Source organism: Anopheles ziemanni, chromosome 2 (genome assembly GCF_943734765.1).
Source record: "Anopheles ziemanni chromosome 2, idAnoZiCoDA_A2_x.2, whole genome shotgun sequence".
NCBI lineage: Eukaryota > Metazoa > Arthropoda > Insecta > Diptera > Culicidae > Anopheles > Anopheles ziemanni.
Window position 1 is genome coordinate 19596710 of NC_080705.1, and position 13812 is coordinate 19610521.

Below are 13812 nucleotides of genomic sequence, written 5' to 3' on the forward strand. Positions count from 1 at the left end.
TTTTAACGAACTCGCAATTGGATATGCGACCGAATCATGTTTCGGTAGCCATAGGTGTTTAAATCATTTTTTCTTTCCCGGCAATGAGTTCGTGCGTCCCAGGGAACTGATTAGTTTTCCATTGGAACGGGGGCGACCGAGGATGGAAGGCAAATTATGAGAATCGAATTGGTTCGCCGAAACCACGAAATTGTACGTTGATTAATATTCTATTTTCAATTAATGCAGTGCTGCTTAGAACGTGAGTGTGATCGTGAGCGACTCAACCGCAACGTGTTAACATCGCTCGTGGCCAGAAGAATTGAAAAACCACAAATTGTGTTGTGAGCTGTTGCACACGAAATTATCAGTTCATTATTGATAGTCAAGCTTGGCATCACGTACGCTCGTGCCATGGGATGCAAGAGGTGGGGAACAGCAGGGAAAAAGGGAGAAATAAAAATTCACAAATGAAAATTAAACTAGTATAGTTTGTATTTTTTACTTTGGATTCTGCGATGGTGATTAGGCATATTTTAATGAGTAACAATAATGGGAATCGGTTTTCGTAGTTTTTCAGTTTCGTTGCGTTGAGAACATTCTTTTGTTTATTCGATTTGCATATTCAGCCGTGTGGCTTTAATGAACGCGATGGTATGTAATAAAAATGAACAAATAAATGGAATCTATTTCAACAATTTGCCATGAGTTTTTTGTTCAAACATCACTTAATGCATCGTACGCAACTGATTATTGAACAACGTTCCTAAGTAGCTCCTTACCTTCCCCAACATCTGACGTCAACTCCATGGCACATACAAAATAGAACTGAAAATTGAGATCAAAGGTACATGGATTCTCCTCCTTAATGACATAATAAACTTATGTATTGTTGCCAGACGATTGGAATAAATGTTGAAATATCCTAAGCATATGAAGCACTTAAGTGTTATTTTTTGTTTAATTTTACTAGCATTCACTCAACAGATCAATACAACAGTTGTACGATCTATTTTGCGATGTAAAATATTTGGTTTTGGCTTGAATGTGCTGAACGAGTGAGCTTTTAATAAGTTTTCAGGTACCAACTGAATAAATTTAATAAATTTTCAGGTATCAACTGAAAATACGAATTTAATTACAATATTCAATAAAACATAGAAATTAGTTTACCAAATTGTTTCAGTAAAAATGATTTAAACATTATTCAAATTCAACCAAACGGAGGCCTTAAACCCTTCCAATGGTATCAAGGCCCTAAAACGTTTCTTATCAGGTATAAATTATAATAGTGGAATTTCCCAGTCTTCAGGGCACAGTCTATCCAGTTTTCATCGACAGTCAAAGAACGTTTCCAAAGCCTAGCACAGTTAACCGTTTTGGAAGGGAAATGCCCAAATTGATGATAACCTTACTAAAAAACCGACAAAATCAAGAAGATGAGATGAAGTAAAGGCTAATTCGAACGTGGACAAGTGGCAAGTGCAAGTGGAAAATTACAGCGCATCTACCCTGTGCGAATCAGGACCTAGCAAGTAGCAACTTGTCACTTTTTTTGTGTAATTACAAGTACTAATTACTTGCTCATTCACGCGTTTTAAACAGATTTAAATTCAAAGAACGTGTTTCAATCCCTGCTAGTGAAATTACGCGTAGTTTTTAATTTTAAAAATACATAATGATATACCTTTTCGGAAACGCCTTACTGCAATTTATTTCAGATAATCATCAGGTATGGGTAATTCAAGAAACTTTCTTTTGACCTCTGCCATTCAGATTTTTTAAACGTTGCTGATTGTCCTCGTTGATACCGTTGCTTTGCTTCCAATACTATACACTGCTATAGTGAGTTTTTGCTGTCAGGCATATCAAATCATTCTACAATGATAGTGCTTTCTTATCTGAAGAAAATTATATACAGCTAATGCAAAGTTCGGTATGATTGAATGCAAATTTGTGTGAGGAAAAATGATTATTAAAAAAAGTTAAAGTGTGAATCATGATGTACTTGTGAGTTAAGTGCACACAGAAAAGAGCCTGTTTTCATAAATACAACCAATACTACGTTTTAACCCGCAAATCTATTTTGGGAGGAAATGCAGCCCGCGAGGTCAAGCGAGTGTGATTTTTCTGGTCCACAGGGTTGGGCATACTGTGCGGCATATATGAGGTAGTACGGGAAACCAACATATTGCTGTTTACCCCTGCTCAAGGAGTTTTACTCAAGAATTTGACGTAGTTGGACTATAAAACCGTGTGCGCACCCTATACGAATTTATTGATTAATATAAAAAAAAACAAAACAACTGATAACCGTTTCGTCGGGGAACCACCAATTTGTTGATAATACATTTTAAGAACCGACAAGATCAAGTCGTGCTGAGATGAAGTAAGCAGTAATCATTTGCACTCAGTGAAGTAAACATCGTTCTTCGTTAAGTGATCCTACCGGTGAAACCATGGGAAGCAAAGGAAAAGTTCGTGAGCTCCAGCAGCTGTTAGATGTGTCGTATGGTGATGAAATAGTTCTCTTTCCAACCATCGTATCCGGTCAGCAAGTTCTTCTAGTGAAACGCCAACGGTCTGTTCACTGTTTTCGTCTGATCTCAGACGCAACTTCCATCGATCAGTGGGAGAAGCTGTGGTCTCAAGAGAACTTCTTCGATGAAAATGTACGTGACGTCTATGGTTTCTTGTACGTGGAAAGTTCCGGCTGGATGTTGATGAAGAATCGCGATGGCTTGCAAATTTATCGGATGGAAGGAAACGAGCTGAATTTACGCCATTATTCTTCTGATGGACGGTATCGGAACCTCTACGGTTGGAATGACGGGGACACGGTGTTCCTAATGGGTCAGATTTATGCAGAGAGTGGTAAAATCGGTGTTTTGAGCCGTAACAACAGAGGTACCATTAAGTTGGAACAAATGGTAGAAAGTGTCGTGCTAGACGGTGGATCACAAACGCTTTGGGAGTTGTCCAATGGCCCCACCCTTCCTGACAGTTGGAAGCTCAAATCGACATGGCTTGGATTGGCGATCGTCGATGGAGGCACCAGTCAGCAGTCGGCTATCATCGAGCGATCCTCGAATGGAATAATGGTGTACAAGCTCGACGCAAGTTATCAACTGCAAACGATTGCGCACATAGAGGATGTACCTTTCACTGGTGCTGATAACGAGCGTATTTTATTTGGCAGTGTTTTCGGAAATGCAACGTTCAAGGAATTGATTCATTTCAACGAGACTGGTTTGTACTTGTACAAACACGAAGGATCTAATTATCGATCGGTTTATCATGACTCGAGCTTCGGTACGAGCGCGTTCGGATGGCAAGCAGAACATTGGCGTACGGCGAACTTAGTTGATACTACTGGTGATGGACGTGATGAGTTGTGGCTTACTGGGCCCCAAGGAATTTTTGGTTTCCGTTTTACAGAGCAAGGTGTAGAGAAAATCTCCAATATCCCTGTACACGATGAGGACGTTCGTTACGCAAAGTTGATAACTGTGATCACGAAAAGATCGAATCCGATTTTTATTGCAGTTGGCGGACGAAAACTGTACTCCCTGGGATTTCAACCGTCAAAAGAACCAACAACTAATCCTGATGTGGATGGTACTGTTGAAGATGATACTTGCTCAGATATTGAGCCATTGTTTACTCTCCACTCGATTCCTGGCCCAATCGTGGAGGCTTCACTGGCAGAAATGCTCGACACATCCTTGCTTCAGGAGCCAATTGATCCTATGGATGGGAGTTTGAACTTTGCTATCCCGTTGCTGCAAGTGGGACAACTGTTCAACCTTCAGACGTCCAAGTTTATCATCTATCAGGAGAGAGATTTGGATACTTCTATGGGACGAGGTTGGTCCCTTCAGGTGGACTGTGTTTTCATCGATCGGGGAAACAGCATCTTTGCCGAGGATCATCGTTACTATCTTATCAAGGATGGATCTTCTAAGCTCCTCACTGCCAGCCACAGCAATGACTCTTCGGAAGAACAACCAAGATCATCGTTTACAATAGATGGGAATAATCACACAACTATTACGTTCGATCGTGCACTGAATCGGTGGTCAATCGTAGATCAGGATAATGGAGAGACCTTAACCTATGGAACCTATGAAGACAAAAACTTTATCAAAATGGACAACGGTTCAGCTGATTGGCCTTTTCCGATCGACGGAAAGAAGTATCGGAGCCGGCCCGGAACACTTTTGCCATCCGTGTGGTACCTCATCCGTCATACCGATCGTGCTGGCCAATGGATGGAATACTCCTATAAGAGTGAATCTGTTACGGAAGAGTTCCTACTTGAATCGATCATAACAAGCGCAGGTGCATCACTACGGACATCATACACGGAGCAGTTTGGGAAAACTCTGTTCACTGGCTACACCATCCGCACCGGAAGCTACACTCAATCCGTGACGTTCGAGTACATCCAAACTGCTGATGCTGTGCGTTTGAGACGCATCTCTCAGTTACACAAGACTGTTTTGCAGTTCAGCTACAACGGGCCAAGTGGTGAGATGACGGAGATTACATACCCAAACGGCCTGGTGGCTCGGTTTGATTATACGTTACTTCAAATCGAGCGAAATCTGCTTATGAATCGTTTCGAAACCTTCTCTCACCCCCGAGCTGCGTATGGTCCAGGATATATGCTGGTCGCTGACATTACCAAACACCGACAAGTACGTCTTCACCTCAGAGATGTTCTTGGATCAGATACTATTGCGATTGCTGGATCACCCATTCCTCTGCTAGGCAAATTGCCCGTCACCAACTATGAAGTATTTCCGGGAGAAACGTACTTTGCGGTGCTGCTTCACCACGATCAGAGAGCACCGGAGCTGTGCCTATTTCAATCACAAGGCGACATATGGCAGGCCAATCCTACCTACCTAAAACTGCCAAAGGATACGTCAATCCGATCCGGCCAAGATTTTCTACTAGGAGTACAATCTAAACGGGTGACAGTAGTAGAACGGCAGAATGGAAAGTGGATAACACAGAAACCATTCGATAACGAGGAGTCTGCGCTCATGCACTTCTTTTCCCATGGTTTCTTATCGTACACAGACCAACACCTGAAGCTGTACGTTCGACGAACTGGTCAATGGACGCCAACGGTTCTGAATCTCCCATCGGGGTTGATTACAGCAAGCACGACGGTGTTCGATCGTTTCGATCATCCGCCGGAATCGATTGATCACCTTAAGAAAGGCATTCTTCCAGATGCTCTGGGAATGTTCCACAACATCATAGTAGTGCGATCTTTCTATATCGATGGATCGAAGTTATACGTGCGGCTTAACTTGATGCACCTAAATGGCAATCATGAAGTAACCCGACAGGAAGTGGTGCAAATTCTAATCGAAGATCTCGAAACGTACACATTCAACCCACCGGAGCAGGATGGAAACACATTCGTGTTCGGCTATCGGATTGAGAATGGCAAATTTAAACTCAAAGTGATCGAACACCGAGGAAAAATTATGGACGAGGTCGAGAAAATTAAAGAACAAATCGAAAAAGATATTCGCGACGAACCCAACGCGCCTGAGGAGGAGAAGGAACGCTATCGCCGGGAATCGCTCGAGAAGTTGAACAATGAGCTGCAGGATTTGTATCGTAATATCACCGCGCAAATCCCGTTCGCAATCGATCCATCAAAGCTCAGCATGATAATCAGCGACTCCTACATCATTACCGCCAGCCACAAGGTGCTTTTTGACGGTGTAGAATGGACGAAGGAAAAGATACCACAGGAGGAATTGACAATGGACAAAGTTTCAATCGACCTCGGAACGAAGTATCGTCTGGTTAAAACGCACCGAAATGCGACATTCGATTTGTTGGGCCCAAATGAATACGTTGAGCTTAACACCGATACACGTGATGCGAACGATCTGTACATCCGATATCCAGGCTTTTTTGCCGTGCAAACGAACGACTCATCAGTGCAGGTGTTTGATTTCGAGCGAGGTCAATTGAATAGTCTTCCGGCTGGAGAGAAATTGGAAGCTTGCAGTAACCAGCTTGCGGTCATTAGCACGCAAACAGACGGGAAGGCGTTGTTTATTCGCTCAATAAAATCCTTCGGTGTTACACTGCAAAACGTCATCGGAAGGTACGATCTGATCGACCGTCGGGGTCGGCAGCTGACTAATTACTATCAGTTTGATTCCCAATCTGCCAAGCCGCATGGGACGGGATTCATTCTCGGGGATGTCAAAATCACTCCAGTCAGCACAATTGGGCCATACGGCTGGTACAAGGAGCATTACAATTTTGCCAACCATACTTTGAGCACCAAAACCGTGTACAACTCTAAAGGGGAGTTTGTTCAAGAGATCAACAAGACGAATGGGGAACAGAACGATTCACTTAGTGCAGATGGTGTTTTAACCGCGCGTGATGGAAAGACTATCGTGGCTGACTTTCGCCCATTTCAAATCTCCAACGAAGTGGTGTCCTACTTCGGCTTCGAACCATACGAACAAAACCGTATCGGAACCGATCGTGTATGGACATGGAAGAACGGACAGGTGCTGCAGGAAGGACGTAACCATTTCCTACGTCTCGGACGCTCCTCGTCCGCAAGTGGATCGTTCCAACCAAAAAACTTCACTGGAACGCTGGTGGTTTCCTGTTGGTTGCGGACAGCTAGTAGATCGATAGACATCAGCAATACTCTCTCGGTTACTTACGGTGGTAAAACGATAAAGGGAACAGTTGGATCATCGATAGAAGGTTGGAAGTATGTGGAGGTACTAGTAGAAGGCAATGAAGCATTTGTTGTGAGCATTTCGCCAGGCAACACTGGTGCATCATTAGATGTTGATCATTTGAGAGTTACTCCGATTGAACTGGAATCGGAAATCTACATCTACGACTTCACGACGGCCCGAAAACGATCGACGTTGCACGGATCAGGTTTATTGTCGCATTATCTATACGATGAACATGGGAACGAAATGGGACATATCAACGAGCAAGGATCAATCGATAGCTTTACAATCATGTCTCGTTCTCACAACACCCGCATTGAAATGAAACCAGCATTGGGTGAGGTGTTAAAAGCCACTCAATCGAGCAACTATTCCGGACCATTCAAATACATTCCCCAAACGGCTGTCGTAAGATTCCGGTACGGAGGAAATAAGTCTGATATAATCAATGCAACAATAGGCTCAAGAACGTTCTCTATAGAGGTCGCAGGACACGAAGCTACTCTGCGCATAGAGCATCACTCTGCCAAGATTCCTCCGGTCGGTGACATGGTTATTTTCAGCACCAATAATCGTTATAGCATTTGGATCGATGGTCTTCTTAAACTAGAAACTCTGGCTCCCGAAGCACGCCTCGATAAATATGTAATCAGTAGCACGCATGGTCAGGTTTGGGATGCAGTTCTTTTATATGACACTACCGTGAATGTTATCTACCTCTCGGACTTTGGGATGCCGAAACAAATCTTGGAACTACACGATCCAAATGTCGTAGCGCTGCAAGAAATCGTCTATGACGACCTCAACCGCCCTGCCATCAAAACGAAATGGACGATCCTTAACAGTGCCAATACATCGGAACTGTTCGCCTATCGTAGCAACTTCATCAAAAACGAGACTCGTGTTTGGACCAATGGCCTGATGGAAGGATCTGTCTCGGAACTCAATGCAGATTGTGCCGGTTATCCCTACAGTAGGACGTTGTATCGCGATAATCCTCTCGAAGAAAAAGCGGTTCAATCTCTGCCTGGAAAAGCTTTCGCCATCGATGGTGCCTTTGCGAAGCATTACGAAACTAATTCGAGTATAGACTTCCTGGAAAACCTCTTCCCACAGCGTGCTGGCTTTCGGTTTGAATACGAACAATATCCGGATCAGTCGATGTATGTCAAGATTTACGATAATCTGAAACGGAAGGTAGCCGAATACGTCCGCTCCAATGGTGGCGATCACCACCTGACCACCTTCCAATACGACAATTACGATCGATTAATCCTGCAATTGCCACCAGCTTATCACGAGACGGCAGATACCTTCTCTCGCACGACTCCGTTTTTCGACGGACAGTTCTCTTCCGAGCTGACCGATCTGCAGCAGTCATGGGGAACAAGATACGAGTATGATCAGAAGAGTGGACTGATGACTCTCAAGCGAACGCCGGACATGGGTGATGTTCGGTATATGTACACCCCAGAGGGTTTGTTGCGTTTTGTAGTGCAACCGGAAAACCGCAACGTCATGTTCTTCTCTTACACGTCCGTAGGAAAGCTAGCTCAAAGAGGAATGGTCGACGTGGATCCGGCTGAACTGACAAAATATCTATCAAACGATGCACAGTTGCCACCATCGACAAACTATGTTCTGTTTAACCGAGCAGACACCGAAGTCGTCCCACAACATCGTCACAGGGTAGAAAACATACAAAAGGTTTCGAACGATCGCGTGATGTCAGAGTTATTGTTTTTTGATCATGAGAAACAACTGATCTCCAGCATCCTGTACTCGAACGCGAACAGCACACTTCCAATCGGATACAAGTACTGTAAGAGTCAAATCCAAGAGATAAAGTATCCGATCGCAGTGAAGGGAAAGATCTTCCGTCTCCGGTACGAATACGACCATAGAGGAAAGGTGATCAGCTTGGCGAATGCTGCCTCAAACGAGAAGTTTGTAGTGATGGAAAACAACAGCATGGGTCTGCCAAAGTATATGATCATTCAACCTAACACTTCACACGCTTTCCGGCGCACGTTTCAGTACAACCAGCCGGGATATTTGACCAGCATCCAGGATCCCTATCTTACTGAATCGATCGACTACGTCGGCAAAGGATACGGTGGACGGGCAGTTGGAGATGGTACGGTACAAATGACTCGTTTCAATGCCACTTGGCATCAGCATAGTAACACCCAGTTCCTCAAGCTAAAACCGTCCCATTTTGGCGACCAACGTCGAGCTAAGCGTTGCTACGATGCTCTGAAATCGGCAAGATATTTGGATGCGCAGGGTCGACCTGTGAAGAGCATGTATCCCCTACTCGCACTAGACCTGCCCATCGTTTGTAGGTTGGGCACAACTGGACATCACATAGCATCGGTTTTGAATGGCGTAGGATTCCCACAGCTTTACGGTCATAAGTACAACTACGGAAGCCATCGGCAGCTGGTCCGTGCAAAGTATTTTCAAAATGTAGCTGAAGAGCTGTACGAGCCTTTGCGAAAAAATGCGTTTGAAACAATCAACGGTATCAATGCGGCAAGATCGGCAAACATTTGGAACATTCTCCATGAAGCAGGCTACATCCACAGTGACTGCACTTCGATTGGTCGAGTCAACTGTCAAGGTTTACCCGGCAAGTCTATCTTCCATCCAACTATAGCCAAGCATCCCAACTCGGTAACGTTGGGTGGTTTGATGGCGCGTGTTATTGCCGGTCGTAAAGGCCTTTCAAAAAATATGTTCGACACACTCTGCGCCGGCTGGTATCGAGAAGATCTACCCAACGTGATTCTTGAAGCATGCAGCTCTATTTGGAAAACTCTGATCGACGAAAAATTCATAGGCCCCGACTCCAACAACAGCCTGCAAGCGTTAAGCCCCGAGCTTCGTGAATTGCTGAGTGCATACACTCCACATCTACCAGAGATTATCGGGACGCTTTACCGCCGCCTTGCCACTTCTCTAGGACAGAGCTCCGGTGATGTGCAATCGTATGAGATTGATGCCAATGGCAATCATCGACACTTCTACACGGGCTTCAGACGGTACCGGTTGGAGTATGTGAAAAATTCGAATAAGATTGCCGCCGTCCATAGACTAAACCTTGCTGATCCCGTGTCTGGTCTGGAAGAAACACGTTTTCCTGTAGACCATAACCATGAAGGTAGTGTGACTCGAGCCATGCACAAAGGCATACAGCGTATCACCTACGACCCACTATACAACCGGGCGACGGAAGTGCTACTCACCGACGGACGGAGTCTTAAGTTCGACTACAACGTCCGTGGCCAACGTCTCTACAAGCACGTATATGCTCGAAACGGCAAGCTCTTGCGTAAGAAATACTACGTCCGAGACGTGCAAGGTAAACCACTGATTGAGTACGAAGCCATTTACCAAGGCACCAACACCGATCAGCCGCTGGTTCGAGCAACGATCTTTCTCTATGCAGAAGACCGACTCATTGGGTTCATTCGCAACGATCAGTTCTACAGTGTGACGCTCGACCACGAAGAATCCGTGCGGTTAGTCATAAAAAATGGAGAGATTGTTGCAGCTTACGATTATCTACCGTATGGCGAGCTTCTCCGCAAGTACGGCGAGGATCCAAATGGACAACTGGACTATCGCTTCACAGGAAAGGAATGGGACGAGGAAACTGGACTGTATGACTTCCACACGCGCTTGTACGATCCCGAACTGGGTCGATTCTACCAGATGGATCCCAAAGAACAGTACGCGAGTCCGTACATGTATGCCGGAAACTCACCCGTTTCATTGATCGATCCAGATGGTCAATTTGCTTTTTTGATCGCGGTGGTAGTGCTGGCTGGAGTGGGCGCCTACGCTGGTGCAGCGTCAGCCAATGGCACATGGAATCCAACTAAATGGAATCTAAAAAAGGCTCTCATCGGTGGTCTTATTGGAGGATTGATCGGAGGGTTGGCGCCAACTGGAATCGCAGGCGGATTCGCCTTCCTGTCCGGCTACATTGGGGCAACGGCTGCGGTCGGCGTAATGGCGGCGACTTCTATCGGTTTTGCATACTTGAGCATGGCTTCTGCCAATGGAAACTGGGATCCGAGCAAGTGGGATTGGTCTTCGCCGGGCACCTGGAATGCACTGTTTACTGGTAGTCTTACCGGGGCTACACTGTTCAATGCTATCGGCGGTATCCAAAAAGCCTACTTGGCCTACACAGGCATTTCACGCACCGCGTTCGTTATTGTAGCCACCGGCACCACGGGTGGCTTCTTCCTGTATTCTGGTAGCAAGGCCAATGATGGAAATATGCTGTTCTGGCAATGGGACTGGAGCAAGCCGGGCACAGTATGGGGCGCCATAGAGGGTGCCAGTTTTGGGTTGACTGTATCACCGAAGCTCACCTTGGCCACGAAGCAGGTCGCAGGACGATTACAAAATTTCAAAGAAATTGGAAAAGCCCTAAAAACTGGTAATCTTAAAGTTGTAAAGGAAGTACTTCAGGCAGAGGCAAAGGCATGGAGACAGATTGTTAAGGATGTCATCAATGGAGAACATGTGAAGGAGGGTTTAGAGGCGGGCAAAGCTGCAGGTGCGAAGAGTGGGACAAGTTTGTTGCCAAAAATACCAGATAAAGCATTGGAAGTAATCGAAGACATTCTTACCATTTCTAACATTGTTGACGGTTTGAAAAAGAAAAAACCACGTAGCATCGAGTACAGCAAATCAATGTTCCCGATGAGCCTGATAAATGGCTCACACTTTCAACTAGTTTTAACAAACGAAGAAAACAATGAACTAGATGGAATGGTTTTACTCGCGTCGAGCTCAAACAGAATTTCCCACTGGATTAACAACATACTGGAGAGTATTTTTATCAAGTCGGAAAGGGACTATAGCACAAACCATGAACCTAAAAGCAACAATGTTCAACCTTACTTGAACTATAAGAAGAGTTTCAAGCGAACCTATGAAGTTCCCAATTGTTTCTTCCGGTCGTCGGATGGCACCTTCGATAGAATTGTGTGCTATGAAGAATATGGATTTTCTTACGTGTTCCCACATGAAGCAAACGGTGCGAATTCATTTACGGAAGACTCATATTCGCGATGCCACCCGATCGAATACGACGGGTCTCCTTCAGTGGTCTGCTCGGGCACAACCAGTTCGTACGTGTTCACGCCACATGCGAAACCTATTAACTACCTCGATCAATTAAATGGAGCCCTCATGCTGATGTTGGTTGCCCCAGCTGTTACGAAGACCATCGCGTCGTTCTTTGGAAAGCTACTAACAGGCAAAACGATGAACCAAGTATCACTCCAAAATGTTTCAGCTCAGGAAAGGTATCGGCTGAATAAAAACCTAGCCCAACTGTGCTTTTCCGTTACGCAAAGTGATATGAGATCTACCATCAGTTCTGCAGACCGTAAGTGGATCAAGATTGTACTGGAGGATATTGAAGAAGATGTACGAGCATTCCGAGCAAACAACGAAGCATCTCGAGAGACGTACGACACCTTGCTGGATCGCATCGATGCGCTGTATGAAGAACTGATAGAAATGAATGATACTGCTGATATGCTACAATCAGACCATATTTTACACCCAACAAACGTTGCTTTGGACGCTAAGCATTTAGATATTCCTAGAACGGATTCTATAACATCGAAAATATCTTTACAACCCATATTCAATCACATTTCACATGAGAAGGTGTTGCGGAATCATTTGAATTAAGAAGAATTACGCATACTTTTAAGTGGATGCGCGTCGAAGATCGTTAATGAATAAGTAAGACATTGTTTTAAATATTTATTAATATTCTCTTAATTTATGAACTTTGATCTGATAAATTAGTTTCATGTAAAGATAAATGTGCACAAATAAATTCTACACTCAAAGATGTCTAGTACACGATAAATGGTTGTATTTATATGACAAATTATTATTTCAGAATTGACGCTTCCAAACTAAAAGACTTCAGAGAATGATTAAGCGTTAAGGCATTAATTTGTCCGTTGAAGACATTAATATGTCTACAATAGGAATATCATTTGCATTATTTTTATATCCTGTTTGATGCATTTCCTTGCAGGTGCGTTATTGATCATTTGCGAAACCCGTTGCGAGCAGATCACCGAGTAAAAGCCGACAGCCCTTTTGAAGGCTTTGCAGGTTACAGTAAATTACGTACACACAGTTCTTCGTAAACATAATCTTACTCGACCATTCACGCTCGAGTGCCAGATGAGCACGGAATGAAGCACTGTTACTAGCCGCCATTCCTGTATTTGATACGTCAGCAAAAACCATTGCAAAAGCGATATTGTAAAAATACATTCTTTTATTTGGGCCTGCGTTTAAACCACTAAAAACGACCAAGGCACATTGTACAAAGGAGTATTTGATGTAGTTTGTAAACAAGTGCAAGGACGACTGGAATGGCAAAGATCCATGGAACCATAACCAAAGGAAACCGTTCGAAATAAACGGAAAAATTCAAATTTTGAAACAACCAAGATTGCTGTGAAAAGATATACCAGGCAACCAAGATGTAGACAGATAATCTTGAAACCACGGTTGCTAGTGCAGAGATGTGCCGCAGAAACCAAGGTTCTCAAACAATCCAACAGATGTCGCAAACTGACCGTGTAGAGCGTTCTCTATACGCAAACATTTGATTTGTTTTTAAAATAAACCGTTACGAGGTTTATTTGGATTTGAAAACATGTGATAAGAAATGCAGTTGTGTGCAAGATGCTTGAATTTTACTACCTTCCCGGATCATCGCCGTGCCGGGCCGTGGTGATGGTGGCCTTCGGCGATCGGTGTTCGCCCAGGTCAGCCCGCAACATTCCGCATTCCGACGCTCGTCGATGGTGACACGGTGTTGTGTGAGTTTAAGAAAACCACAGGGTAGTGCTCCTATATTGGTCCTAGTGCCAATAGTGGTTGTAGTGGAATAAAATCGTAGCTCTAGGACGAAATGAATGCAATAGAGAAAATGGTTCTAGTACGAAATGTTCATTGACCTTCTGCCTTCCCATTCCGTAAAAAATTTAGACTCCAAATTTATATAATATTTTAAAAACAGGTTGTTCTAATAAAC

General features: G+C 44.2%; 1 protein-coding gene across 1 annotated transcript; it reads left to right on the top strand.

The window, feature by feature from the left end:
- The first annotated feature begins 2438 nt into the window (after nt 1-2438).
- Nucleotides 2439-12440, top strand: LOC131293131 (uncharacterized). Its single transcript, XM_058321208.1, has one exon. The coding sequence runs from the start codon at nt 2439-2441 to the stop codon at nt 12438-12440; it is 10002 nt and encodes a 3333-aa protein (XP_058177191.1).
- Nucleotides 12441-13812: the final 1372 nt, after the last annotated feature.

What these genes read in the sequence shown, in the direction of transcription:
- LOC131293131 (XM_058321208.1), top strand. Translation starts at nt 2,439, where the DNA reads ATGGGAAGCAAAGGAAAAGTTCGTGAGCTCCAGCAGCTGTTAGATGTG.